Source organism: Epinephelus fuscoguttatus, linkage group LG20 (genome assembly GCF_011397635.1).
Source record: "Epinephelus fuscoguttatus linkage group LG20, E.fuscoguttatus.final_Chr_v1".
Lineage (NCBI taxonomy): Eukaryota > Metazoa > Chordata > Actinopteri > Perciformes > Serranidae > Epinephelus > Epinephelus fuscoguttatus.
The window spans coordinates 27684882-27711489 of NC_064771.1; the positions used below are offsets into that span (position 1 = coordinate 27684882).

The following is a 26608-nucleotide window of genomic DNA, read 5'->3' on the forward strand; positions in this document are numbered from 1 at the left end:
AAAACAACTGCCTTATACTGAACATGTTTTCCAAACAAATACAACATGCTAACGTTATTAGCACAAGTCTATGGCATTTTACATTGTATAAATTAGCCTAGCGACTCTGCTCATATGAAGCCAGGATAAATCACACACAAGACTTAAAATGCTATTTTTGAAGTGGGGACTGTGGGGGGATTGTGTGTTGTTTATATCATTTATTATAGTTGTGTTTACAGAGATACAGGTTGGGTTTTGGGGTAGTAGTGCCCCAAATACAGATATAAGGCATTGAAATACTGTCTCAAAATGTGTTTTATTGGAAAGGTTGACCCCCAAAACTTGAGAAAAGAACATCACATATGTTGGATAGATGTATATAGACCCTCCAGTATTAAGCCCATTTTACCCAGACTGTGTTGTGCTGAAAAGTTAAAACTTGGATACAGGATGTGATACAGGAGGGTATTAGGACCAATAAAAACTATGAAACATGACTATTGCAAGTTCTCCTAAGTTGGGCCTTTTTTTGAGCTTGATTGACTGGATTAAATAGAAATACTCAAGTACAAGTACATGAAAATTGTACTGGAGTACAGTACTTGAGTAAATGTAGTTAGTTACTTTCAACCCGACGTCCACCGAGGAACTCACGTCGGACTGTGGACTGCAGTGTATTAGCCAACTTGGCCAGGTTGGCTAATGTTAGCACCGCCACCGAACGTAGCGATGTCAACTTTGGACTATTCAACATCTGCTCTCTCATGGGCGAAGGATAACTCCTTCGGGACCTCTTCCTCAACCGTAAGTTTGACTTTCTCTGTCTAACAGAGATGTGGCAACAAACCAATGACTTTTCCCAACTGAGCAAGTCCACTCCACATGGGTTTGTTTACACCTGTCAACCACGTCACACCAGCAGAGAAGGAGGTCTTACGATAATCTACTGTGGAAAATCTCGCCTCTCTCCGTCCCTGTGTATGCTTCTTTCGAAACAGTGATTTTACAAATACGTGGTCCAACACCAACTACAGTAGCCACTGTTTACCGCCCACCTAAACCCAACAAGGACTTCATTTATAAATTTTCTACCTTCCTCACTCACATCTGTTCCTTTTCCCCCAATATAATTCTGCTGCGAGATATTAATATACATGTGGACAACATCAACCACCCTCTTACTAAGATTTCACTTCATGCCTGGACAGTTTTGGATTACAACAGTGCATTAATCTCCCAATACACTCAAAAGGACATATCTTGGACTTGGTTTGCTGCTCTGGTGTCACTCCTTTCAACTGCTCTGGAAATGATCTCCCCATTTCTGACCATATCTTAATTTCATTCACCACGAACCTAACACTGTCCAAAACTAAACCGCTACAGGTCATCTCATATCGCAATATCAAAAACATTAATCTATTAATCTAACAGCCCTCACATCAGGTTTGGAAATTCTCCCCAACATCAACTCCTCTGCCTCAACTGATGAACTGATCTCTCATTATAATATTAGTCTTCACACTCTGCTGGACTCAGTTGCTCCATTAAAAACCTGGACTGTATCCTTCACCCACTCTGCCCCCTGGTTGTCACCCCATCTACGCCAACTCAAAGCCACAGGACACCAACTGGAACAGCTCTACAGGAAAACTTGTCTCACTATTCACAAGCAAATGTACCACAGCCATATTCTGTTTTACAAGGACTCTCTCTCCACAGCAAAATCACAATACTATGCTGAATTAATCAGTGCTGGCGATGGGAACAATCAGGCACTGTTCTCACTGGTCACCAACACCCTCCGCCCACCGGACTCTCTTCCTCCACAGTTACTGATTACTATAACTGATTACTGTAACTGTAAATCCTTCATGTCCCAGCCATCTCACCTCTCCTCCGGTGTTCCCCAGGGCTATGTCCTTGGCCCCCTCCTCTTCATTATCTGTCTCCTCCCCCTTGGCCATATTTTTCGAAAACACAATATACAGTTTCATTGCTATGGAGATGACACCCAGCTCTATCTCTCCACCAATCAACCTCTCATCCTGGACAGTACTCTATCATTCCAAACACATATCAATAACGTCACCCCGACTGCATATTTCCATCTTCGCAATATCAGCCAACTTCGGATCATCACCAGAACACCATCCTCCAGCACATCACTCCTGTCCTCCATCAACTCCACTGGCTTCCCATACAATGCCGCGTCCAATTCAAAACCCTACTGCTCACATTCAAGGCCATCCATAACCCTGCTCCTTCATATCTCACTGACGTCCTCCACACCCACACACCCAGCAGGACTCTCAGATCCTCCTCCTCCTCAATCAGCCTCACTGTTCCTCCAGCCCACCTGACCACCATGGGGTCCAGAGCCTTCAGCTGCTCTTCACCCCGCCTCTGGAACTCCCTCCCACCTGATATTTGAAATATTCAATCCCTGGACACTTTCAAATCCAACCTCAAAACATATCTGTTTAAACAAGCCCATCACTGCTAAATGTCATTGTCATTGCTAACTTTTTTAATGTTTTATAATTGCTGCTGTGTTGTTTTTTATTTATTTATGCTCTATGTACAGTGATCTTGAGTGTCTTGAAAGGCGCTGATAAATAAAATGCATTATTATTATTATTATTATTTTGTTTAACTTTATGGTAATGAGCTCTGACGCTGTTTGGCAGCACTGTTTGAATGTTCTAAGTAATTTCCATATTCGAGTACTCTCATTACATTATTGACGAGTACTCGAGTACTTGCAAAACAAACAAAACCAAAAAAACAGCATTAGAATAGGGTCACATTTAGGCCAACAACAGAACTCAAGTGCAATTTCAAGCTTGTTTATTGAACAGCCAGGCTTTATTTAGCCTATTAAACAGTACACTCACCCTCAACGAAGCTTAACGGGAGCATATCTGTAGTGAGCATCTTTGTTAGAAGCTGGGTTGTCTTCTCCGCTCTTGCAGCATCGCAGCGGCGTTTGCTAGCACTGCTAACAAAACCGGTGATAGGAGGCTGCCTACTGTCCATCTCTGTGGTCTTCTCTTTGTGCTTGATGCGCAAATGGTTGAGCATAGAACTGGTTGTTCTGTGATAAGCTAGTTTGATATTACACAGCTTACACTCCACGGTTGTTTCGTCGATCTTTTCAAAATACTTACAAACGTCACACTTCAACTTCTTCGCCGCCGCCATTTTGGGGTCAAGTGACGGGGCTTACCTGCGTCTGTGTTGTATGCGGCTGCGCACGTGACTGCGCCCCGTCCAATGAAATGCGAGTACTCGAATCTCAATATGTGTAACGAATACTGACGTTCAAAACGAGTACTCGAGTACTCATGCTCATCCCTAGTTGTGAGGTGGGGTACCAGCACTTGTCCCACAGACACATGGGCATCTTGTGAGAAAGAGTTAGTAGGTTTTTGGAGGAAACAGCCCCTCTAGTGGATACCATAGACAGTAACAAACAGACTTTGGCCCGATGCTTTGGACTTTTAATGGAATTGCACCTTCCTTTGTTTATTGTATGGTCGTACAAGTGGATTTATTTCCTTCTTAATAGCTGTGAAGCTTTTTTCCGCCCACATTTTTGTGAATGCTTAAAATTTAAAGCCAAATTTCCACAGCCTTTAAAAGCTCTAAATGAATTTAAATCATGACTTCCCCAATGCCTCTAAACCACATCTTTATCTTTGAAAAGAACTGATTTAAGAACAGATTTCAATGTGTCACGATAAAGTTTTAGTGTTTATGTGTCAACTCTTACTTGCTCAGCATCTGGATTTGGCCTGTGTCGTTTTGTGGGAGGGCTATCTGGAATGATGACTGAATCCTCCGAGTCTGATGAATCAGAGGATGATGTTAGGCAAGGCTCAGGAGAGTACAGGCAGTCAAATTCTGACCCTGATTGGAGAAGCAGGAGAAAAAAAAAAAAAAAATTATTCACAGTTCCCTCAAACCTGTCCCTTATGAAATGAACAACATAAGCCCCATGTGACACAGAGGAACTCACTTATCTGTCACATACAATATATTACAACTTTAACTGAAACAAGCCTTTGTCATATTTGGTGGTTAGGATTCTTTACTATACCTTCATCGTCATCAGACTCAGTCCCCGAACTGTCAACAACTTCACCTTCTGTTACAGACACAAAAGCTTGTGTAAACATTACAGTCATTGGATATCTAATAATTTCACATTCACCTGCTCACTGAAATTTACTCAATCTGGATTATTACCTTTTAATGACTTTTTGTAGTATGTCAATTATTTAAGCAATACATCCAAATGTAAAGGGTGTTGTTAGGGAGGGGAGCATAGAAGACAAAATGTATATAAGAAAAATGTTCAATTCCAAAACACTGAGGAAATTTCCCATAATTTTCCAGGTATTCCACTATGCGTTCCCAATTGTAAATGACTAAAATGATAGTATTAGAACTTTGACTCTTAGACTCTTTGTGCAAACCTCAGTGTCTATTTCTTATCTGCAGCCAAAAACTTTGTCAGACTTGGCTGTTATTCTAACAAATTTTTGAACATCCCCAAGTTTTGCTTCAAGCAGCATTCTCCTTGCAGAGAGTATCAGCACAGTTTCTCATAGGTTAAAAAAAAATCTAATTTGTTCATTATTACGATAATTAAGAATTAGTGCTGCACAATTTGATAAAAATGTGCGATTGCGACTTGAGTGAACAATATCACGATTTGTGATTGCGATTACAATATAATACATAAGTGGTATCATTAGTCTTCTTGCTTGATTCAGTGTTTCCCCTACATCATATCAGGGGGACACCGACCTGACCTGACATAGTTATTGTTATGGACAGTGTGTTAATGACCATCAACAGACTGAGCACAGTCAAAGACGCTGCTCGCACAGCAGCGTAGCACGACACTGTACACACAGCGGAGCGAGCCTGTGTTGCGTTCAGGTGTTGTCACGTAAATGACAAATTCCAGCATGTGAATAAGCCACCGACACCCCAACATCTGGCTTTTTAATGCAATGGACAAGTCACCACAAAATACCTTATGCCTCCGCCTAAACTGCTCTCAAAAAATAGTTTCAAATTAGTTGACACCGAGTTTGAGATAGACTTAGTAAGTTAGAGATGTATAAAAAGGAGTAACCACCATAATATTTTCACTGGCCTCTGGGCTCATCGCTATTGTTTACTAACCTAACCTGTTCATGACATTGAACCAGATGGCAACCTCCAGGGCGTACGACTGACGCTAATGCGGAAATGCTGAAAACTGCAATTCATGGACTGGCCTCTGGGGGCTGGCTGCAAAACAGAGCAAATTCCCATAGACTCCCATGTCAAAATGCCCAACTTTACAGCTAAAATAAACATGGTTACACAGTGGTGCAAAAAGTGGTTTTGGTCCCTATGGCTTATTTCATCATTCATGACAAATGTACGGGGGGTGAATTTTTTTTTAATAACAATCCCGTTTAAATGTTATTAAGACTTAAAGTTCTGCATAACTAAAGGCGTGGTCACTTTGACTGACAGGCTGTGAGCTCGGCCTCACCGCAGACCACTCAACTTGTCCTCCCTACCTTGCTTTGAGCACACCAAAAAATACCCAAAACACAGTAAGGGATACTGTCTGCTGCAGTGTGCACAGCCCTGATCTACTGGCAGTGGGAAAGGAGTCTACAATATAGTTTTATCGGGTTTACCCACGTTGGAAAAAAAACTCAGGTAAACCAGAGCCAAAGTTAACCCCACTCACCTGCGTGCAAGGCATGGGAACCTGGCTCGAGCTGTAACATCAATTCACCAACAAACAGCCTACACGATAAACACACTGCACTGCTACATAAATAGCTGAGCAAAACTTGGGAGGAGCAGCTTGTCACTTAAATGAGAACAGCGTAAAGGTTGCCCAGCCTTAAGTGAATTGAAACATGCCTACCTGTGGCGCTAATCCACTACAGCAGCAAGCAATGTGGGGACTTGGCTAGGGTTTCGAGGAGTTGCAGCATTTCAGCGTCAAACAGTCTGCCCTGTGCACACACTGCACTGCTGACTTCACAACTATAAGGACATACATGCTCTTGCTCAGCTGCACACAGCTCACTAAATAACACTACCTAACATCATACCCTGAGTTATACCTGACAGGAGTTTGCTGCTGGACAAGCTAAAACAATTTTAAACAAAACATTTATGGCCTGGTGAACTGGTTACAACATCATTGTTCAGCTGCCATCCCTCTCTTTTATTACTTTTGGCCATAAAACACCAAAACAACACATAAATAATAAGTACAGTAAAGTTCACTTTAAACTGACTTCACCAACACAAATAAAACAGCAAATGGGATAAGTTAACCTTCAGGGCTTTCTGACAGAGAGACCTTTCTGGAAGAAATCTTTTCATTTTAACCCAAACCATCATCTTTTTCATAAAACTTCAGGAATATCTTGCTGAAACCCCTGAAAGGAAACTTCTCCAAACAGCCATAACAAGTGGATTAACAACAAGATTTTCTCTGAAGAGGAAATAACGTTATCCCCATCGTCTTTCTCCTGGCTGCTTGCCATCTGCCTGCTGCTGTTTGACAGTGACACAGACTTTAAAAATAAAAGCCTATGCTAAAGATGACGATATGGATCGATGTTTTCACTTTGCATCGATGTGATTGGATCGTTGATCATTAAATCGATATATCGATCCAGATTGATGGATCGTTACACCCCTATTAATTAGTCAAGCTAACATTAACTAGTCTATTTAAGATTAGCAGACTCCCCACTAATGCAGTTTTCGCTGTTTTACTGTATCAGTGGTCGTTACAAAAAAAACAAAAGTCACCCCACTAAGGTCAAGCCCCGGCCCCCTCTTAAGGTGCAAATTCAGAGACAAAGAATTCTAAGAGAGAGACACTAATGGAGTGACGAAAACGTAAATAGAAAAGTTTATTCGTAATGGAAGGAAGTGACCTAAGTAACTTGTAGACATTGACCATTCATTGACCTGTCTCACAGACATTAACATTAACTAACCTATGTACTTTTACGAGTCTGTGGCGTAACATAAGGATAACGTTAGCATTAATCAGATGAGACATGATAGACATGAATATACACCGATCAACCAAAACATTTAAACCACTGACAGGTGAAGTAAATAACATTAATCATCTTGTAACAGTGCAATGTTCTGCTGGGAAACCTTTAGTCCTGGCATTCATGTAGATGTCACTTGATGTGCTCCACCCACCCAAAAATTAGGTATGGTATTATAAAAAAAACGTAGAAAATATTAGAGAAAAATAATCTTAAGTTCAGTGCGTGGTTTCTTTGATCTAAACTAAATTCATTTGATCTAAACTTATTTTTTCCCCCATTAGCAAGGTCACCAGGTTCTTGCATTAATGTTAACAGCCAGTGAGTGGCATTTGCGGTACATTCATCATTATCAGAAGAGGAGTGGAAGTGGGCGGGGCTTTACAGAGTAATTTTAATAACACCTGTTTTATCTATGCAGATTAACGCAAACCCTGGGGGTCATCTTATTCAAGCTGTTGTTGTACTAACTCTGAAAAAGTCAATGAACTCTAACACAGCTATTTTACACTGGGGAATTTACTGTGTAATTCGGAGCTTATGTGCCCCCAACTTACTGTGATTTATGATGGTCAACATCCTCCTCCAAACTTTGAACTGAAGGTTTTCCACATGTTTGGGCTCATCTATCAGTGGCTGTGGGAGTAGCTGTGGATCTGGCAGTGCCTTCTGGGCTCTGGAGCAAATTCAAGAGATAAAGGGATATGTTCTTTCTTTTTTTTTTGTAAAGTTTGTTGAGTCGCTATAATCATTCCTTGTATCCATAGAGGTCTCCTCTCCAAATCAAACAAATGAAGAATTAAAACGGGTAAAAACACTGAATAAAGCAGTTTCATGTTTTTAAAAAACTGGCGTTTTTACGACGCTGCTCATCATGGAGGAGCTTCTAACTGTGGTGGCTGACACAAAACACGAATGGCCCTATCGAGACCCAACATTTGGTTGCTCTGTTCTGGGCCACTGTAGACACATGGCAGTGCAACATGGTGAGGACCCCTTCCTTATGAAGATATAAATGCCTCATTCTAAGGAAATGACAACACTACAATTCTTATTTTTAGGTGATTAGAAACTAAAGAAAATATAAGTTTTCTATTATATTCCATTTCTGCCAATATATCCCCCTAAATTCTGCACACTGGCTCTTATGTGCAAATTAAAGAAATGACATAGAGCCCGGCTAGATGCTTCCCCAAGTCTTCATGCTAAGTTAAGCTAACCAGCTGCTGGCTGTAGTTTTTGTTTGTTTGTAGTTGTCGGAGGATGGATCTCTTCATTGGACAGGAGGACTCATTATACTGACCAAATACTCTTTCAATATAGACATGTAAGAATTGTTTTAGGACCCAAAATAATAATGCTCACCTTTCCATTTCAGTCTTAAAGTTCTGCAAATAAAACAAGAAATGCATCAGTCTTTAGATTACTTTGTATGAATTCAACCTTTCCTGAGTTTTAATAACTACCTGTATGAATGAGTCATCAGCCCCCAAGTCTTCCATTTCTTTCACAGTGTCAGAGAGTGAGAATGTGTCTCTGCTGATCTCTGTGATCTTCTGCATCATACGAATCTTCTGAGTCTCTTCTTTTTCTAATGCTGCTATTCTGGTTTCTTCTTCCGTCTTGAGAAAATGACGAAGCTTCTCAAAGTCGTCCCTCATCTTCTGCTCTGTGGTGCGTCTCTGACTCTGTGGGTCACAGTAGGAACTGTTCAGTCTCTACACTTCTTAATGTGATAAAGATTTTCCAGATAAATTTAAAAGATGCTGCTGACAAACCTGAATGTGCTTGATGGATGAATCACAAAATTGTTTGACCTTTTCAAAAGCTTCCTGCTTCTGTCTGATGGTCCTGGAAGGAGTCTGAAATAAAAACATTCACTTGAATTTATAAAGAAGAAAAACTCAATACAACAACTCCAAAAGTTCTTCCAGCTATCAAAACTAGATATTGTTTTCTTTGTCAAACCCAAGAATAACTAATGCTGAATATAAATGTCTGTGCACAGCACTTAAAGGAACACTTCACCCCCAAATATTATAATATTCATATCAGTTTCTCAGCCTGTGTTACATTGAATTTGTGAGGGAAACTTAATTTTTCTTGCATGCCTCCACAGTGAACGAAGAATCCAAAACAGAGAAAATTCTTGATGAATTGGAGTAAAAGGGAGCCGTGTTTAACCAGCCTGTCCTCATTCCAAAGTCGTCAAATACCACCGCCAAGTCAGTGATTACAATGTCAGTGACCGACACTAAAGTCACCTTTCACAGTGTTATATGATTGCTTCAGTTTGTAACATGGCTGCACAAAATCTTTTTGCGGCTGACTGGCACCTGCCGGTTGGCCAGACAGCACCTGCCATAGCGTCGCAACGACGTCGCGGCACGCACACGTCCCCGAATGTCCATTTTTTTAAGGGCGGGACGGCTGCACTCTGAGATAAAGGCTGAATTCAAATGTCCACAGTTCACCGCACTTGCAGACTCGCAGAATTTGCAGGCGCGTTCCTGGGAAGTCTGGAAGTGCTGAGGGCTGTTCAATGCTACAATTAATCCAGTCCACAAGGGGCCCTTAAACAGACTTTCTGCAGACTTCCAGAGAGTCCACTTGGGTGCAGACTTTAGCAGACTTCACTGATTTAATAACCCACAATTCATTGCAATACCGACGTGACTCAGTCTGCAAGTCCAGAGGGTGGACATTTGGGCTGTCCACCCTCTGGACTTGCAGACTGAGCCCTAGCAGACTTCAGTTGTACGTAGTATGACGTATTTACTGTCATCACGTAAAGCCTGCAAGGGCTAAACAAAAATGTAGTAATATGTCTCTGCATAACAGGTTCCAGGCATTACTTACTTTAGAAGACAGTCTTTTGTTGTTTTTCATCCATTTTTTAGCCTATTTCACTGCACAGCCTGATAGGTTGCAATAATATAATGTATTTTCAGTCCCTCTACAGCCTGTACTTAAACATATTTCTGTATCATGATGTGGTTGAATATTATTTCAGGCCCACACAGTTGAAAAACCCCCAACGTCACATCTGTATTGGATCTGTATTTTTGGAATGCTCAAATAAACGGGCCTTTGATGTCACACAACACCCCGTACAGCTTTCACAGGCTGCCTTTGTCGGATGGTGAGATGCTGAAGTTGTGGCTAGTTGTGCTACAAATGGATGCTAACACTCCTGTCCAGACACTGCGCCTTGCAGACCATCGGGTCTGCAGTGCTCACTTCTCCCAAGATGACTACTGCCAGCCGAAGAAGAGAAGACATCCAATCCCGAATCACCTCTTCCTCAAGAAAACGGCTGTCCCAGCAGTAGAGAGAGCTACAGACACAGTGGAGCAAAGCTTGTGACGTCACACAGCCCAGAGGTAAGGGAAAGGCTAAGTTAGTATGCTATTTACAGAGATAGCACTGGTGATCTGAACCGGTAAGTGGCGGAAAAAAAGCACTTTTAATGCGCAAACTTATACGGGATGCATTTGCCCCCGTTACCGTTTTAGCTCGTTTCGCGGCTCCCGGCTGCACCCGCCTCCCTCAATACTGAACCAATTTTAGAACGAGTTGTACATATGAATCATACGCACACATACACATGGGGAAATAGGGCCCAGGTTGAAAAATACCGAAGTTATCCTTTAAGTCTGCTGAAGTCTGCACCCCAAGTGGGCTCTCTGGAAGTCTCCAAGAGGTCCACTTGAGGCCCCTTGTGGACTGGCTGAATTGTGGATTTGGAGCCCTCAGCAATCTCGGACTTCCCATGAACTCGCCCGCAAAGTCTGCGAGTCCGCAAGTGTGGTGAAGTCCGGACATTTAGATTCAGCCAAAGTTCAACTTCTGGAACACAGCAGCGCGCACTGCATGTCATGTGAGGAGGAACAACCAATCACAGCCGACAGTTATCTTTCCCTTCTTCTGTAAATATTCAGTCTGATAAATACGGAAACGTCGATCATGTTAGTGCAGGGCTATCCAGAGCTTTACATCTGTCCCACAGACGATAGGTCTACACACTTATAAACAGCGTCTAGAAGAAGATCAGCTCTGCACTCAGGGTTTTTGGTAAATAGGCTATACTATGCTTGTTGGGGTTGCTTAGCAACCTCAGACGTAACCTGCTGCCACACTCTTGAAAGCTGGCACAAAAAAGGCACAAGAGTAGCTCACAGCATCTGACCTCACATTTTCCAGGCGGTTAAAGATGCAGCATGTGTACGGCCCCTAAATTAGTCCTCTTTTTCATCTTGTTACATTGTTGGTTGCTGCTTTACAATTACAAAAGTCACATAGCCTACATGAACATGTGAGTGACCTCACCTGATAAGACGCTGAGTCACTGCTGTGTCCTCCTGAGGGATCAGACTGACCTCTCCTTCTGTAGTTTTCACTCAAACTCTTCAGAGTGTAATTAATCTGAGGTTCAAGGTCTATAACTTGCTGACAATATGGGCATTTCCGATAGAGTTCCCCCTTCCAGTGTTTGTGCACGCAGGTCTTACAGAAGCTGTGGCCACACTGAAGCATCACAGGCTCCGTGAAAATATCACGACAAACTGGACAAGACAGCTCCGGAGTCCAATCTGCATCTCTCTGCATTTCGCTCACAGTGGAGGTAGATGGCTCATTCGACTGCTGTTCCATGTTTGCCTCCGTTATGGCTGTAAATCAAATAAATACATTATTAAGAAATATACAGTCACAGGTTCCTCAAAGGGAACTATACTTATCATACTGAACATGAAACACTGAAATACTGAAACATTAATTCTCTTTCTGCTTCACATGAAGCTCAGAGCAACAGTTACAGAGTGACGCCTCATTAGAAATGGTCACAGCTACACAATAAACTTACAGTATAGATGCATAAACACGTGTTCTCTACATATTTATTATCCATGAACATGTATATATGTATGTATGTATATATATATATAAAGCTGACCCTACATGGCTTACCAAGCCATACGAAGACATATTACCTTGAGTTAACCTCACTACAAGGTCATTATGATTCATCCTTGTGAGAATGTCCACTGTGGTCTCCACAGCACCGTCTCTCCCATAAACCTGCACCATTTTATCCACAGTTCCCTCTCTGGTCACGTTCTGCAGCTGGGACTGCAGAATGGATTTGCATCCTTCTCTCACATTCTTTGTCAAGAACCACTGAAATCTCTTTATCTCTTCTTCAGTCAGCTCGTCCAGGTGGTCTTTCAGGACTTTCTCAATTGGCACAGGTGTGGTCATTTTGAACTTCAATGGATGTCAAACAATTAGTCTGCGAACTTCTCTACAGCTGTGAACTGACTGTCAAAGACAATAGAAAAGAAGTTAGTTAGAACAAATTACATAGAATAATGAGTTTTAAGTTTTAGGGGTCAGTTTTGCCTTTACAGCAGAAGTCTTTAGATACCTGTCTGACTAGAGACAAAACATAAGGATTCAAACCATCCCAACAAAAGGCTGTCAGTCAGTGTAACTCCTCCACCTCTTGTATCAACCCAGTACCTAGAGCATTTTTAAGCTGGTGTTCGACAGTGTTTCAAGTCAAGTCCTGAATACTAAATACATCTCTTCAAACAGGCATCCTCCCAGATTCCTTCAACACAGCTGTTGTAAAACCCATACTAAAGAAACCCAACCTAGGTGGAAATGCACTGCCCAGCTACAGGCCAATAGCCAACCTTCCATTCATTAGTAAGATACTTGAAAACATAGTTTCAGTGCAAATGAATTGATTTCTTTAAAAAAATAGCATCCTGGAGGAATTTTAATCAGGCTTTAGAACACACCACAGCACTGAAACTGCTCTTACTAAAACAATCAGCAACCTCAGACTAAATTCTGATCAAAATAAGATTTCAGTTCTCGTCCTCTCAGACCTCAGAGCAGCATTTGACACAATTGACCATGACATCCTCGTCAAGTTGGTTGGTCTTGTAAGGATCAAATCCTTACCACGGGCCTTGTAACAGATCTCCAATTAAAGTATCAAAATAACTGTCAGAAATAAGTAATAGTCTTTGTTAATTATATTATATAATGTGACTTAATTAACATTAAATCACCCCGTTGGGCACCATTCCAAAATCATGTGTCTGAGAAACATGACCTCTGTTTTGGGGTACACAAGGCAGCTACCTCGGTCCATTATTATCATATTGTACATGCTGCCACGTGGTGACATCATTAGAGAAAACATTGTTTCCATAGTTACACGGATGACACACAATTGTACATCTCTGCTGAACCAAGTGATGCTTCAGCCATAAACTCCATTACTAGCTGTCTTTTGGTAAGAAATGGATGAGCAATAATATCTTTAAAGCCACAGTGTGTAGGAATTTCTCCCATCTAACGCTGAAATTCTATATTGCATTCAAACGGATAGCGCACTCTAGTGCCTCACCGTTACAAACACGTATTGCAACAATAGTAGCCGCTGTGTACCAAAAAGCTACGATAACACTGATGAAACCATGTCATCCGATACTTCATGGAGTATTCATTAAGGCTCCTACACCGACACACACGATGAGAGTTGACAAACCCCATCCTCATCATGCTGGCTGTGTTTACAACATGGGACTGTTGGGGCGGGTGTAAATCGAAACAAACCAATCACGTCTTGTCTAACAGCTGTTAGTAGCGCAGCGCTGGCCTGTGATTGCATTACCTCTCTCCACCTGGGAAAGGCTACCCCGATGTTGACCCTCGTTTTTTGAATTCGCCGGTCACGTTGCCTTTTTGATTCCCTTTTTGCGCTTTCTTGGCAACAAGGATTCCGTCTCTTCAAGTCCCACATTAACAAGGTGACGAACGGGGCGTCTGTGGCATGGTGGGTGGTGCCGGCACCCCATGTGCAGGGCCGGTGCCTCACTGCAACGGTTGCAGGTTCGACTCCGTCTTGCAACCATTTCTGCATGTCAGCCGGAAGAAGATCAGGGATGCAGCCTTTGTCACTTACACCCCAAAGCTATGGATCACACAGAAATCAGGGAAGCTAGCTCGCTAAATATTTTTAAAAGAAAGCTAAAAACATATCTGTTCACTTTAGCCTTGAACTTGCTCTGACTTCCTGACACAGGTCTGAAACTCTTTCTATTTACACTACACGCTGCTTCAACTCTTTTAAATCTTACTTTATTATATGATTTTTAGTTTTATGACTTTATGAATCAGTTATTTTATGTCCATTTTGTCTGTTTTCATGTGAAGCACTCAGCGCTTATAGGGCTGGATCTACTAAGATCCCAGTTTGTACTAATTTGCCTGTGCAATCTAGAATTTTGCGTGTGGGGCTGAACCACGGTTTGTGGGTGATTTACTAAGAGTGCTTGCGCAAATGACAACAGGTGCAATCGTGTTGGAGACACCCTATTTAAATGAGGGTTTTGCATGTTTTATGGTTTGCAGCTTGGTGAGTTTGGAGAGAAAGTGCAAAGTGAAATTCGACCCTATGGAATTAGAGGTGTTGGTAGATGAGGCCAATAAACACTTAAATGAGCTACAGCAAAGAAACCTGACTGTCTCACAAAGGAACGCTGTATCACTAGGACCGCCAGGATTACAGTGCCTCTCCAAGCGCAGCAACGTCTGCCAGATTGTTATGTAACTTAATTGTTTATGCTCTGCGTGTGCTCAGAAGTACACAAAAATGCATTTTTGAGTAGGCCTGATTTCCGAGAAGTTATGATACAATAAAAAAATATTACAGATAGGACTGACAACCTCTCCAATGTCTCATGTCAGTTAATTAGGCCTTTGTATTTATTTTGTACTTTACTTTGTATTTGGTTTTTTTTGTTTTTTTTGTTTGTTTTTTTGCTGCTGTGCTGCTGCTGCGCCATGTCTCCAGTGTAAAGTGGCTTTGCTAAATACATTCTGCAATAATAAATTAGATTAATTTTTGATCTTTAATATTGTTGGCTATATTACACATTTAATAAAAAAAATGTATCGATACTCCTCCTCTCTGACACACACACACACACACACACACACACACATTGAACTTGCGATTGAATGAATGAATGAATGAATGAAAAAACATTGGAGGCGGTTCAGCTGCAGTCCCACTGGCTGGCGCGGTCACTGTTGAGATTACATTCGTTTATTATTAATAACAAAATTAATATATTTACATTTTCTCCTCCCAGCACACGCACAATTGCGTGTAAACACCCCATATTGCATATTCATTGCAGCAAACGTACTAACTGGATGCAGATATCCTATTTTGCACCTTTGAAAGACGCAACCCTTAGTGCGCACTGTTAGTAAATCAGTTTGTGCATTTTTTTGCACATGCAATGAGTTTGCACACGTTTTTATACACGCAAACCTTTAGTAGATACGGCCCATAGTGTCCTTATTGTAAAGCACGTTGTGCTGCATTTCTTGTTTGAAAGGTGCTATATAAATAAAGTTCATTATCATTATTATTATTATTATTATTATTATTTACTGTTCATTTTCATTACTCAGTTGTCTCTGAATTACTCTACAAAACAGAACAGCGCAGATAATTTGTCATTAGTGTGGGATCAGCCATTTAAAGCACCAGTGCAACAAACAATTGCTTTCCTTATGGAGTCAAAATGTCTACATGCCGCACCTTTGCATGATGGAGGCAAAGCCCAAGTTGTGCTGTTTTACTGCCTCCATGCACAGTACATGCTTTGACTAACCTCCATGCATTTACAACTCCCTTCCTCAAACTAGAAAAGATTAGATTTTCCCTTGGAGACACTGGTAAATCCTTCAACAAGACCTGGAAGCCCTTTATGGAGTTTTTGAGTAAGGTTACCATTCACTCAAATTAATTGTAAACAAATAAAAGTATTAATAGTTTATAATGTCTTTTTGAAAAAAGCTCAGTCACATGCAGTTAAGGCTGGGCGGTATGACCTAAAATTCATATCACGGTATAAATCAAATCCCTTCACGGTAACGGTATATATAGCGGTATAAATTTAAGTGTAAAAGTTATAATAGAAGTGTTTCTGAATGGGTTTTGTAGTCTCTTAGCAAAGCTAAATTGATTAAAAAAAAACACACAACAACAACAAAAGCAAAGATATATTGTATTTTTTAGAGAATTTATTGTGCAGAATGCAGATCTCAAAACTCAAAATTAAAACCCAGTACTCTATGGCGCAAAATGTCCCCTGAGATCTATATCAAAAGGTAATTTCCTTCTTTTTGCAAAATCCTAAATGACTGAGTTGTGTTTTTCCCACCTGGACCTTTATGCTCTGCCATTTCTCCTTTACTCATCACGCTGTAACCTGTGACAGGCTGCTATGATACCACAACTATCACACATTCACATATGGAGTTTTTTGTGGAGCCCCTAGCGTCACATAGGTTTACATTACCAAAGGTTTATGACAAACTCTCTTGCCGAAACCAACTCCCGTGTGCACGTGGCGAGAGAGGAGAGGGAGAGACACTGTGCTGCTGCCAGAGGAGCCGCTGAATGAGTTCCCTCTGAGCGGTAAGTCGCTAAAAGAGTCTGAGAAGTCCGGGGCTGTTCATAAAACATTAACTCACTCACTCACAAGTTCTCCAGCAACACATGTTGCACGTACTACGCTAAATCACGGACATGAACCAGCTCCTCTTGCTCCACTGTCTCTGTGCTCGCAGCCATTTTCACACTGAGGCAGGTGCGATGACGTCATCGACGATAGGACGGTAGAGCGCAAATCTCTACCGTGGGCCAAATTTATATCATTTCTACCGTCTACCGCATATATGTGTGTGTGTGTGTGTTGTCTTCAGACTAAATAACCTGTCTCTTACCACAAGGAAGCACTCGTCTTTGCCTTCAGTAGCCTTGAATGCGGAAACTTGCAACTTCCTGTGGTTACTTCTGTAACTTCTTACTTTTGTCTACTAGCAGATGAGCTGAACCTAAATACAAATCAAAATTAATTTTTAAAAAAAGGGAGCTAAACAACACACAATGAACAGCTGGTGAAATGATAACAGGCTCTATACAGTAAAGCGAATCCAGGTTATTTAAAGGAAACTGCTAGCTACAGGTGATCATGTTAAAGATTCTAATTCTCCATTGGCACCATTTGCTGCTCACCTTTGTTTTGGGGCTGAATCCAATATTTTCACTAATGTGTAGCCATGAGGAGTTGTTCCTGCTGCTTCATGTCCTTGTTCAGTGCTGCTAATGCAGACTTTCACTTTCTCTGGCTTTGAGTCAGTTACTGTTGTCCGGCACTCTAGTGGAGAGAGCTGTGCACCACACTCAGTACTCTCACACTGGTGCCAGTCTTATGATATGTATAATAATAGAAATATTGAAGTGAAGATAAACAAAAAGGAGAATTTCTATACTGTGGTCAACTATTTATGATGATGCTGGCTCACCAGTGGAACAAAGCAGGGACTGCTTCATGACCCCACAGTACCTGAGTTTCTGCCCACGATGATGCTACTGCCCAGGTTTAAAGGACAGGATCACATTTTTCAAGTCAGTCTTAAAACATTACTCATATGCAGAGGTGGGTAGTAACTAGTTACATTTACTCAGTTACATTTACTTGAATAACTTTTTAGATAAATTGTACTTTTCAGAGTAGTTTTAATGCAAAACACTTTTTACTTTTACTTGAGTTATATTGTTTTAAAGCAACAATACTCTTACTTGAGTACAAAATTTGGCTACTCTACCCACCTCTGAGTACATAATTACATATATATATGATTAAAATACATGAATTTGCAGATTATTATTTTTGATTGATTGAATACATTCATGTTATTATTTTACAAATAAATCAGACGTTACTCAACAGTTACTCAGTACTTGAGTAGTTTTTTCACCAAATACTCTTACTCTTACTCAAGTAATTATTTGGATGACTACGTTTTATTTTTACTTGAGTAATATTGTTCTAAAGTATCAGTACTCTTACTTGAGTACAATATTTGGCTACTCTACCCACCTCTGCTCGTACGAAACAGTTTGTGCTCGCTGTAAACATTCATGCTTAAGTTAATCTGAGGCTTCAGCAGTCTAGATTAATCACATGAAGTGGGGACCCTATTTTACACCAAGTATAGGGGGCACACAGCTCACAATTGTCATTTTCTTGGCCAACGCCCAAGCAGGATTTATATTCGTGCAGCCAGGGCATAAAATTCATAAAATTAACACCCGCCAAGTGCCAATGGTGGGTAAAAAATTAGTTTGGCGTGTAAAACAAAAACACACACCCGCCAGTGGCCCATGGAAAATTCTGAATTGCATGTGGGTTTTTTATGTGCTTCGACCATTTCTGCCAGCTGTGTCAGACTATTTTGAACCTTGTGGCTTATTGTACGTGTGCCGGGAATGCATGACGTCAGCTACCAGAACCCCAGGGGATTCTATGGTAACTTCTGAGCAAGATGTGGTGACACATTCCTGGCATGAAGCCACCGTTGGACTTGGACAAGAAGAACAGACAGTTAAACGGAGTGCAAATGTCGCATGGCGGTTTATTGAAAAATGGAAACTAGACCAGGCTGGCCAGCCACGGTCATGGCTGACCTACGACCCCCACACCAACACGATGAGCTGCAGCCTTTGCCGCAAGCACGCCAAAGAAACACAGAAGACAGGGTTGGATGTTCCTAAAGTTGGATTTTCATACTAAAAACGAAAGGTACTTTTAGACAAACAAGGCATGATTTTTTTATTTGGCTGGTGAAAAACATGTTTGGCTGGTAAATTTTTGGAGGTCACTAACCAATGGCAGATGAGGTAAAAAGTTAATTTTACGCCCTGTGTGCAGCAGACCCTACACCGTGGCCTACGTCGTTGTGAGCATTAATAGTTGTGTGGTGGTGTGTCTGTGTCACTCTGCAGTTACGCCAACAAAACACTAGTTAGCGGTGGAGGTTTCTGTGAAGTGCTGTAAAATTTTCACACGTTAAACACACATTAAACACACATTAAACATGGCTTAGTACACAAATCAGCTTCACTATAACTCGCAGCATTCACAGACAAACACTTGTCTTTATCTGGACACATTTTTCCCACAAATACAACATGCTAATGTTATTAGCACAAGCCTATGACATTTTACATTGTATAAATTAGCCTAGCGACCAGCAACCTTTTCCTTTTCTCATATAATACTAGGGACAACATAATCCAGTCCAGTAGGTGGTGGTGATACACCTAATTTTTGTTTGCTAGCTGCAAAGAAGATGCACAGGATGCATTGAGTGATGTCAGCGCACAAAAAGTTTGAACACTGATGGAGGACGAGACCGCATTGCTTGGCTTGTTGGGCGCAAAGTTGTTGTTTTTTTTTTTAAAACTTCCCGCTGACAGCTTGGATAAGAGCATGGTGCAAATTGTGCAACAAAGAGTTTTCGTATCACCACAGTACTTCTAGCCTACGATATTGCCTCAGTGCAAAACATATTGTTGTGAGCACGGACACCAGAGCTAACGTTAGCTACAACAGTCCTGGTAGCCTACAGGCAAACGGTGTAGCCAGCCCACAATAGACCAGATGACAGGTTCAGAGCCAATAAGTAAGTCTACGCCTGACAAGTTAACAAACTCTCTGGTGAAATGGATTGGTACAGGATAAGGGGCTGGAAAAGGTGCTACAAATACTGTCATCTGACCCAGCTTACGAACTGCCGTGCAGAGAGACAATTTCAAGTAAAATCCAGCAGCTTTATGACACGGAAAAGCAGACTAAAGAGGATTTATTGAAGAAAGCCGAATGTGTTGCTCTGAATGGGAATCATTGGACCTCGGTAAGCAATTCTAATTATGTCGGTGTGACATATTATCACAGACGGGGAATGGTGTCTTTTGTCTTAACCATACAGAAGACAAACACCAGACACTATGCTGTAAACTGTGCGGAGCAATTTCTTTCTGTGGCAGAGGCCTGAACAAAGGGTCAGCACAATTGGATCAGACTGCGCCCGAACCATGATGGCTGCAACAAGACAGCTGCCATTCCAGCACATGCCTTGTGTTGCTCACATTTTGCAGAGAACCATCACTGTTTGCCTTGACTACTGTGGGCTTAGTGACGTGTTGGAAAAGTGTCGCAAGATAGTGGGTCACTTTAAGCATAGCCCAGCCAATACTGAGGAACTACACCAGGAGTAAACAGCATGTGGGCAAGAAATAGAGCCACTGATGTTTCCACAAGGTGGAATTCAACTCTGGATGCGATCTCACGTCTCCTAAAGAACCAAGAGGCTGTCAAGGCTACTCTTGGCAGACGGAGGCACAAACTAGCATTGTTGACCACAGCAGAGTGGACAAAAATGAAGAAGCTAGTGACCGTCCTTGAACCATGCAGGTAAACTTAACTATTTTATTAATGGGATTTATTGCTAGTTACCATGCCTTTAAAAACCTTTTAAATTGACTGTTAAAATATTTAAAGGCTGCTCAAATAAACTGCAGCTCTCCAAACAGTTTCATGTACGACAAAATAAACTTCAGTTTGAACAAAAAAAGCAACAACATTAGCTTGATTAGCTTTATTAGTAAATTATGCATTGATCTTGTCAACAGCATGTTGGGCATCAAATATAAAATATTTTTTCAGTATTTCAATAAGAATAATGTACATTTTTCAAGCAAGACATCAGGATTTCACATTAATATAACACAGCAAGGAAAGTGACTTTATAAAATATAATGGAGTACCATCTGCAAATCTAGAAAAGTCTGAATACAATCAAAACCTGACACAAATTTTAACAAACAAAGACAAAAAAAATATTTTACATCTGTTCATTAAGAAACGTAGCTACGATGTAGGCTCTGCGTCAACATGGTGATTACGCTGTAGCCCTCCCCAGAAATGTAACTACACGTCGCAGTGACGCAGACCTCCTGTCTATTTCTGTAAGCTGAAACCATTTCCCTCAGTGGAAACAAAGCTTTTATTTACTTTAATTTCACAGATAAGTCTTGTGTGTGATTTATCCTGGCTTCATATGAGCAGAGGAAATCTCCGCTCGCTGCTAAGCTAATTTATACAATGTAAAATGCCATAGGCTTGTACTAATAACGTTAGCATGTTATATTTGTTTGGAAAACGTGTTTAGTATAAGACAGTTGTTTTGTCAGTGAACCTTGTGAGTTGTAATGGAGCCAAATGTTGTACCGTTACCTTTGTTAAATGTTGCTGTTGTCGCTGGTTTCATATGAGTAGAGGAAAAGTCTGCTAGCTGCTAGGCTAATTTATACAATGTAAAATGCCACAGGCTTGTGCTAATAACATTAGCGTGTTGTATTTGTGGGGAAAAAAAGTGTTTGTCTGTAAATGCTGCGAGTTATAGTGAAACTGATTTGTGTACTTGTGTTTGAAACTGTCTCTATTAAGCCATGTTTAATGTGTGTTTAATGTGTGTTTTGAATCAACTAAACTTTACAGCACTTCACAGAAACTCCGCTGTCGACTGGTGTTTTGGAGGTGTAACTGCAGAGTGACACAGACACACCACTGCACAAGTATAAATGCTCACATCGGGGTAGGCTACGGTGTAGGGTCTGCAGCACAAGCATAAATCCCGCTCAAGAAAACACAAGCAAATTTATAAACTGTCTTCACCAATTTCACAACCCCTACACAGCATTTAGAAAAATAAAAGGTTGAAAATAGAGGAAACACAACCAAATACAGAACATGATTGCTTAAAATCACTGTATTACACCACAGATCAGCTGTTTGGGTCAGACATTCGGCGGGTAATGGAAGGGTCAAGAAATAATACAACAAATTAAAACAAAACAACGTCTGACTGATGACCTTTTCTTCCTTGTTGAACGTGTCTTTCTCTGAGACCTTGTTGTTGCAGCAGTGGGGCCCGGAACACCAGGGACTACAGATAAAACAGAAACACAAAACAAAAGGTGAGTTTCCTGACCAGAGGCGAAGAATTAATTAATTCAGAACTTATGTGCCCCGAAACTTACTGTGTCTTCCACATGTTTGGGCACATCTATCAGTGGCTGTGGGAGTAGCTGTGGGTCTGGGAGTGCGTTCTGAGTTCTGGAGCAAATTCACCAAACCAACAAATGTCAACCTCATGGTGGCACTAAGAGGAAAAGTCACGTAGCCTACATGAACATGTGAGTGACCTCACCTGATAAGATGCTGAGTCATTGCTGTGTCCACCTGAGGGATCAAACCCACCTCTCCTTCTGCAGTTTTCGCTCAAACTCCTCAGAGCAAAATTAATGGGAGGGTCAGTGTGTGTACCTTGCTGACAATATGGGCATTTCCGAAAGATTTGCCCCCTCCAACAGCCATGCACACAGGTCTTGCAGAAGCTGTGGCCACACTGCAGGCTCACAGGCTCCGTGAAAATATCATAACAAATTAAACAAGAAAGATCTTGAGTCCAATCTGCGTCTCTGGAGGACAATGGCTCATTCGGTTGCTGTTCCATGTTTGCCTCCATTATGGCTGTAAATCAAGTAAACAAAATGTTAAGAAATATTACAGCTGTTATTCAGTCACAGGTTCATCAGTGGGAGTTATAATATATATAGAACATGAAACACTGAAACATTCATTCTCTTTCTGTATCACATGAAGCTCAGAGCAACAGTTACAGAGTGACGCCTCATTAGAAATGGTCACAGCTACACAATAAACTTACAGTATCAATGTAAAAAATGAACACAAATTTGTATTCTCTACATATTAATGATCCATTTCATAAAAACACTGACCCTGCTCAGAGGTAACCAAGCCATACTAAGACATATTACCTTGAGTTAACCTCACTGCAAGGTCATTATGATTCATCCATGTGAGAATGTCCACTGTGATCTCCACAGCACCGTCTCTCCCGTAAACCTGCACCATTTTATCCACAGTTCCCTCTCTGGTCACGTTCTCCAGCTGGGACCGCTGAATGGATCTGCATCCTTCTCTCACATTCTGGGTCAAGTACCAATGAAATGTCCTCAGCTCCACCTCGATCAGCTCGTCCAGGTGTTCTTTCAGGACTTTCACAGTTCGCACAGGTGTGGTCATTTTTAACTTTGGGCAGGTTCAAAGGATGTCAAACAATCAATCTGCGAACTTCTCTACAGCTGTGAACTGACTGTCAAAGACAATAGAAAAGAAGTAAGGATCAATTTATGGAGCAAATTACATACAATAATGAGTTTTAAGTTTTAGGGGTCAGTTTTGCCTGTAAAGCAGAAGTCTTTAGATACCTGTCTGACTAGAGACAAAACATAAGGATTCAAACCATCCCAACAAAAGGGCATAACTTCTCTGAGCATGTCATTCAGCTGTATTACATGACCAGAGCTTTACAAGGCTGTCAGTCAGTGTAACTCCTCCACCTCTTGTATCGACCCAGTACCTACAGCATTTTTAAGCTGGTGTTCGACAGTGTTTCAGGTCAAGTCCTGAAGATGATAAATACATCTCAAAACAGCTATTTTAAACCCATACTAAAGAAACCCAACCTAGGTGGAAATGCACTGACCAGCTACAGGCTGTTGACCAACCTTCCATTCATTAGTAAGATACTTGAATACATAGTTTCAGTGCAAATAAATTCCTTTCTTAAAAGTGCTGTATGTAAGAATGTGGCCAAAACGGTTACTGCACTCAAATTCAAAATACTGCCGCGAGTCGTGTCTGCCCCCCTCGCCTACAGATTCAAGGTTGCTGGACAGCGGCACGCTGGAGACTGATTTGTTTGCCCACAGGCGGCTGCCGTGGCAGGGCCGCATCGCCGTGTCCTTGATCTTCGGTTTTCCAGCGGACCGTTCGAGCAAGTCTGGCTTCACTGCTGCTGGGATACAGCTGAGGAGGAGCCGGCTGCTAATGCTATTTACCGGGACACTGCTAACGCTGCTGCTGGGATACAGCTGAGGAGGAGCCGGCTGCTAATGCTATTTACCGGGACACTGCTAATGCTGCTTGCCGTGCTGCTATAGCTCAGATGTAACTGTAACTGATGCTGAGACTCTACTGACTGTGTGACTGGTAGACAGCGGTGGGTGGCACAACAGGCCAAAACACAAATTCAAAACATAAACATGATTTGCGGACTGTAAAAATCATATCTGCCAACACTCCCGATTTACGTGGGAGTCTCCGTATTTTTAACCCTTTCTCTGGCCCTGCTCCCGATTGGTAATTTCTCCCACTATTCTCCCGATTTCATAGTGATATGAGTCAAAGTGGTGTTTCGTATGTCGTACCCAGATAGCACACATACATCTGGCCAACATCGGCCTGAGGATGACACATCGGCCCTGAATTTATAACATCTGACAAGCGTCAGCCGCATGGGCGGATATCTTTAAATTTAATACTCTTTTGTCCCAGCTCATCAAACGTCTCTGTTATGTCGGCTTTGGGTCAGCCCAGGGCCGTAGAATGTCTGCCCACATACGGAAGTCGCCACAGAGGTGGAATTTCATCTCCGCGGTGTTTGTTTAGAACTGAGCTCGCAGGACACAGCATCTCATCGCAGTTGGTTTCTGGTAAGCTAACTGGAATAAATTGGCAGAAAATAGGTATGTTGTTTTTTCTGTGACCGTTAAAAGAGGTTCCTGGTGAGTTGCGAGGCACGACTGGGTGTATATAGCACATGTCCCCACCAGCTAACGTTATCTTTCGTTAGCTGATAGCTAGTTTAGCGATTTAGCTCGTGTTAGCTAACAGGCTACAACTGTGGTGTTTTCATTTTATTTTCCCTAGTTGACGTTATGTGCTCATCTGGTTATCGTGAGTGCTCGTTTTGGGTTAAAGTGGAAGTGCCCGGAGCTGCCACCCGTGGTCCTGCACCCCCCGGCCTGACCTCCGGGGCCCTGTACGTGTGCTCAAATGTCTGGGAGAGAAGCGGAGAGGAGCGCGGAGATAATACGGGGCGGGCTGACACTGTGTATCCCAGAACAGGTGCTCAAGTGTTGGTGAGACCAGCAGAGAGGAGCGCGGAGGTGAAATAGTGAAATTTAAGAATGCCTTCGGTATGTTTTTAATGTGATTTTATGGGCAATTTATCAGTCGAGGTCTTCTCCTCTGCAAACACTGCAAAAACTCAAAATCTTACCAAGAATATTTGTCTTATTTCTAGTCAAAATGACTAGAAATGAGACGTTTTGACTAGAAATAAGACAAATATTCTTGGTAAGATTTTGAGTTTTTGCAGTGAACTGACCCAGTGGCTACAGGTAATAGCGCAGTTTTGAAACCACTGTTTTTCCGAGATGAAGGACTGATTGTTGAGCTGCTGTTAACAGTTAACGGAGTTAATGCCGGATCCCGTTATTTAACTGTTTCAAACACTAAATTAAGCAGAGTGACAGACCCAAAGCCTTCAATCTGACTAAAAGACAGCTGAAATGCTGAAAAAAAATACAGTGGTGAAGCTGGGATTTGTTTCATGAAGTTACGTGCTCATCATCTTTTCTGTGTCTTGCAGGCTGCCAGGAGAAGTGGACTGGCCGTCAGATATTGTTTGTGGAAATTTGAAAAAGTTCCTCAAATTGACTTTTGTCTCTTCATTGTGCACACTTACACACAAAATAGGGTAACAGTCAGCTATTTTTGAATGTTAGCATTGATTTCTCACATTGAATGGTGAAATATTTGTAGTTTGAAAGGTCCAACCTAAATGAATAAAGGTCGTAGTTAACGAAGCATATGAATATTTATGAAGGAGCGCCCACTGAGCGCAGCTTCTTTTATTGATCGTTTGAACGTCGCGTGGTGGTCATTTTCGATTAAAGGCCAACGTCTCAGCGACGTCTTGGCAATGAGCAAACGCTCTCCCTGCTACGTCTTAATGATCTAAACTTGATACATTGGGCCGACGTCGGCCAGATGTATGTGTGCTATCTGGGGTAGTACCTGGCAACCCAACCCAAACAGCCCCGCCCGACGTGCTGTGCGTGCTGTGTGTGACTGCGCACATTCAAGCTCACGTCCATGCCCAAGCTTGAGGCGGAACATTACAAACTGAAAATGAATGAAACGGCTCCCAAAAAGAAGAGGTATGCGTCAAAATTTCAACCTGGTTGGTGCCAGACCTTCCCTTTTCTAGTTGCTAGCCACGTCAGCAAGTACCACGCGTTTTGCAAGCTATGTCGGGCCGACTTTAGTGGGGAACACGGCGGGGAAAACGACGTTAGCACACACGCTAACTGCAGCAAACACACACACAGGCAGTGGAGGCACAGAGAGGAACTGCTAACATCAGCTTGTTCTTGCTGAGAGGTGTGTCGGAGGCACAAACACACACACACACACACACACACACACACACACACACACTGACGGAGGTGTGGGGTTTAGAGACTTTACTTCACTCTGAATTTGTTGACAGCACAGTTTTGTTGTTGTTTTGTTGTTACTGTTCAACATGTTTGCCTTCTAGCGGACTGTAAACTCCTTCCTGTTCTTTCTGATAAAGGTATTCCTGGCAATGATGGCTCCTCAACACAACACACACTCACACTCACACAATGTTTGCACTTAACACAC

General features: G+C 41.8%; 1 protein-coding gene across 8 annotated transcripts in view; it reads right to left on the reverse strand.

The window, feature by feature from the left end:
- Nucleotides 1-26608, reverse strand: part of LOC125881108 (E3 ubiquitin-protein ligase TRIM11-like) — a 33943-nt gene that overhangs the window by 4991 nt on the left and 2344 nt on the right. For 6 of the 8 annotated variants that reach the window (XM_049564117.1, XM_049564114.1, XM_049564112.1 and 3 more), the window contains 8 exons: nt 22867-23204; nt 11412-11752; nt 8861-8944; nt 8549-8770; nt 8448-8470; nt 7640-7758; nt 4085-4132; nt 3758-3894 (listed from right to left, as the gene is read on the reverse strand). In XM_049564117.1, coding sequence (XP_049420074.1) covers nt 3758-3894; nt 4085-4132; nt 7640-7758; nt 8448-8470; nt 8549-8770; nt 8861-8944; nt 11412-11752; nt 22867-23134 — 1242 coding nt within the window. In that variant the 5' untranslated portion in view covers nt 23135-23204. Of the gene's footprint in view, nt 1-3757; nt 3895-4084; nt 4133-7639; nt 7759-8447; nt 8471-8548; nt 8771-8860; nt 8945-11411; nt 11753-12073; nt 12402-16901; nt 17013-17193; nt 17329-22866; nt 23205-26608 lie in introns of those variants that run through there. The other 2 variants (XM_049564118.1, XM_049564110.1) reach the window with 2 other exon arrangements.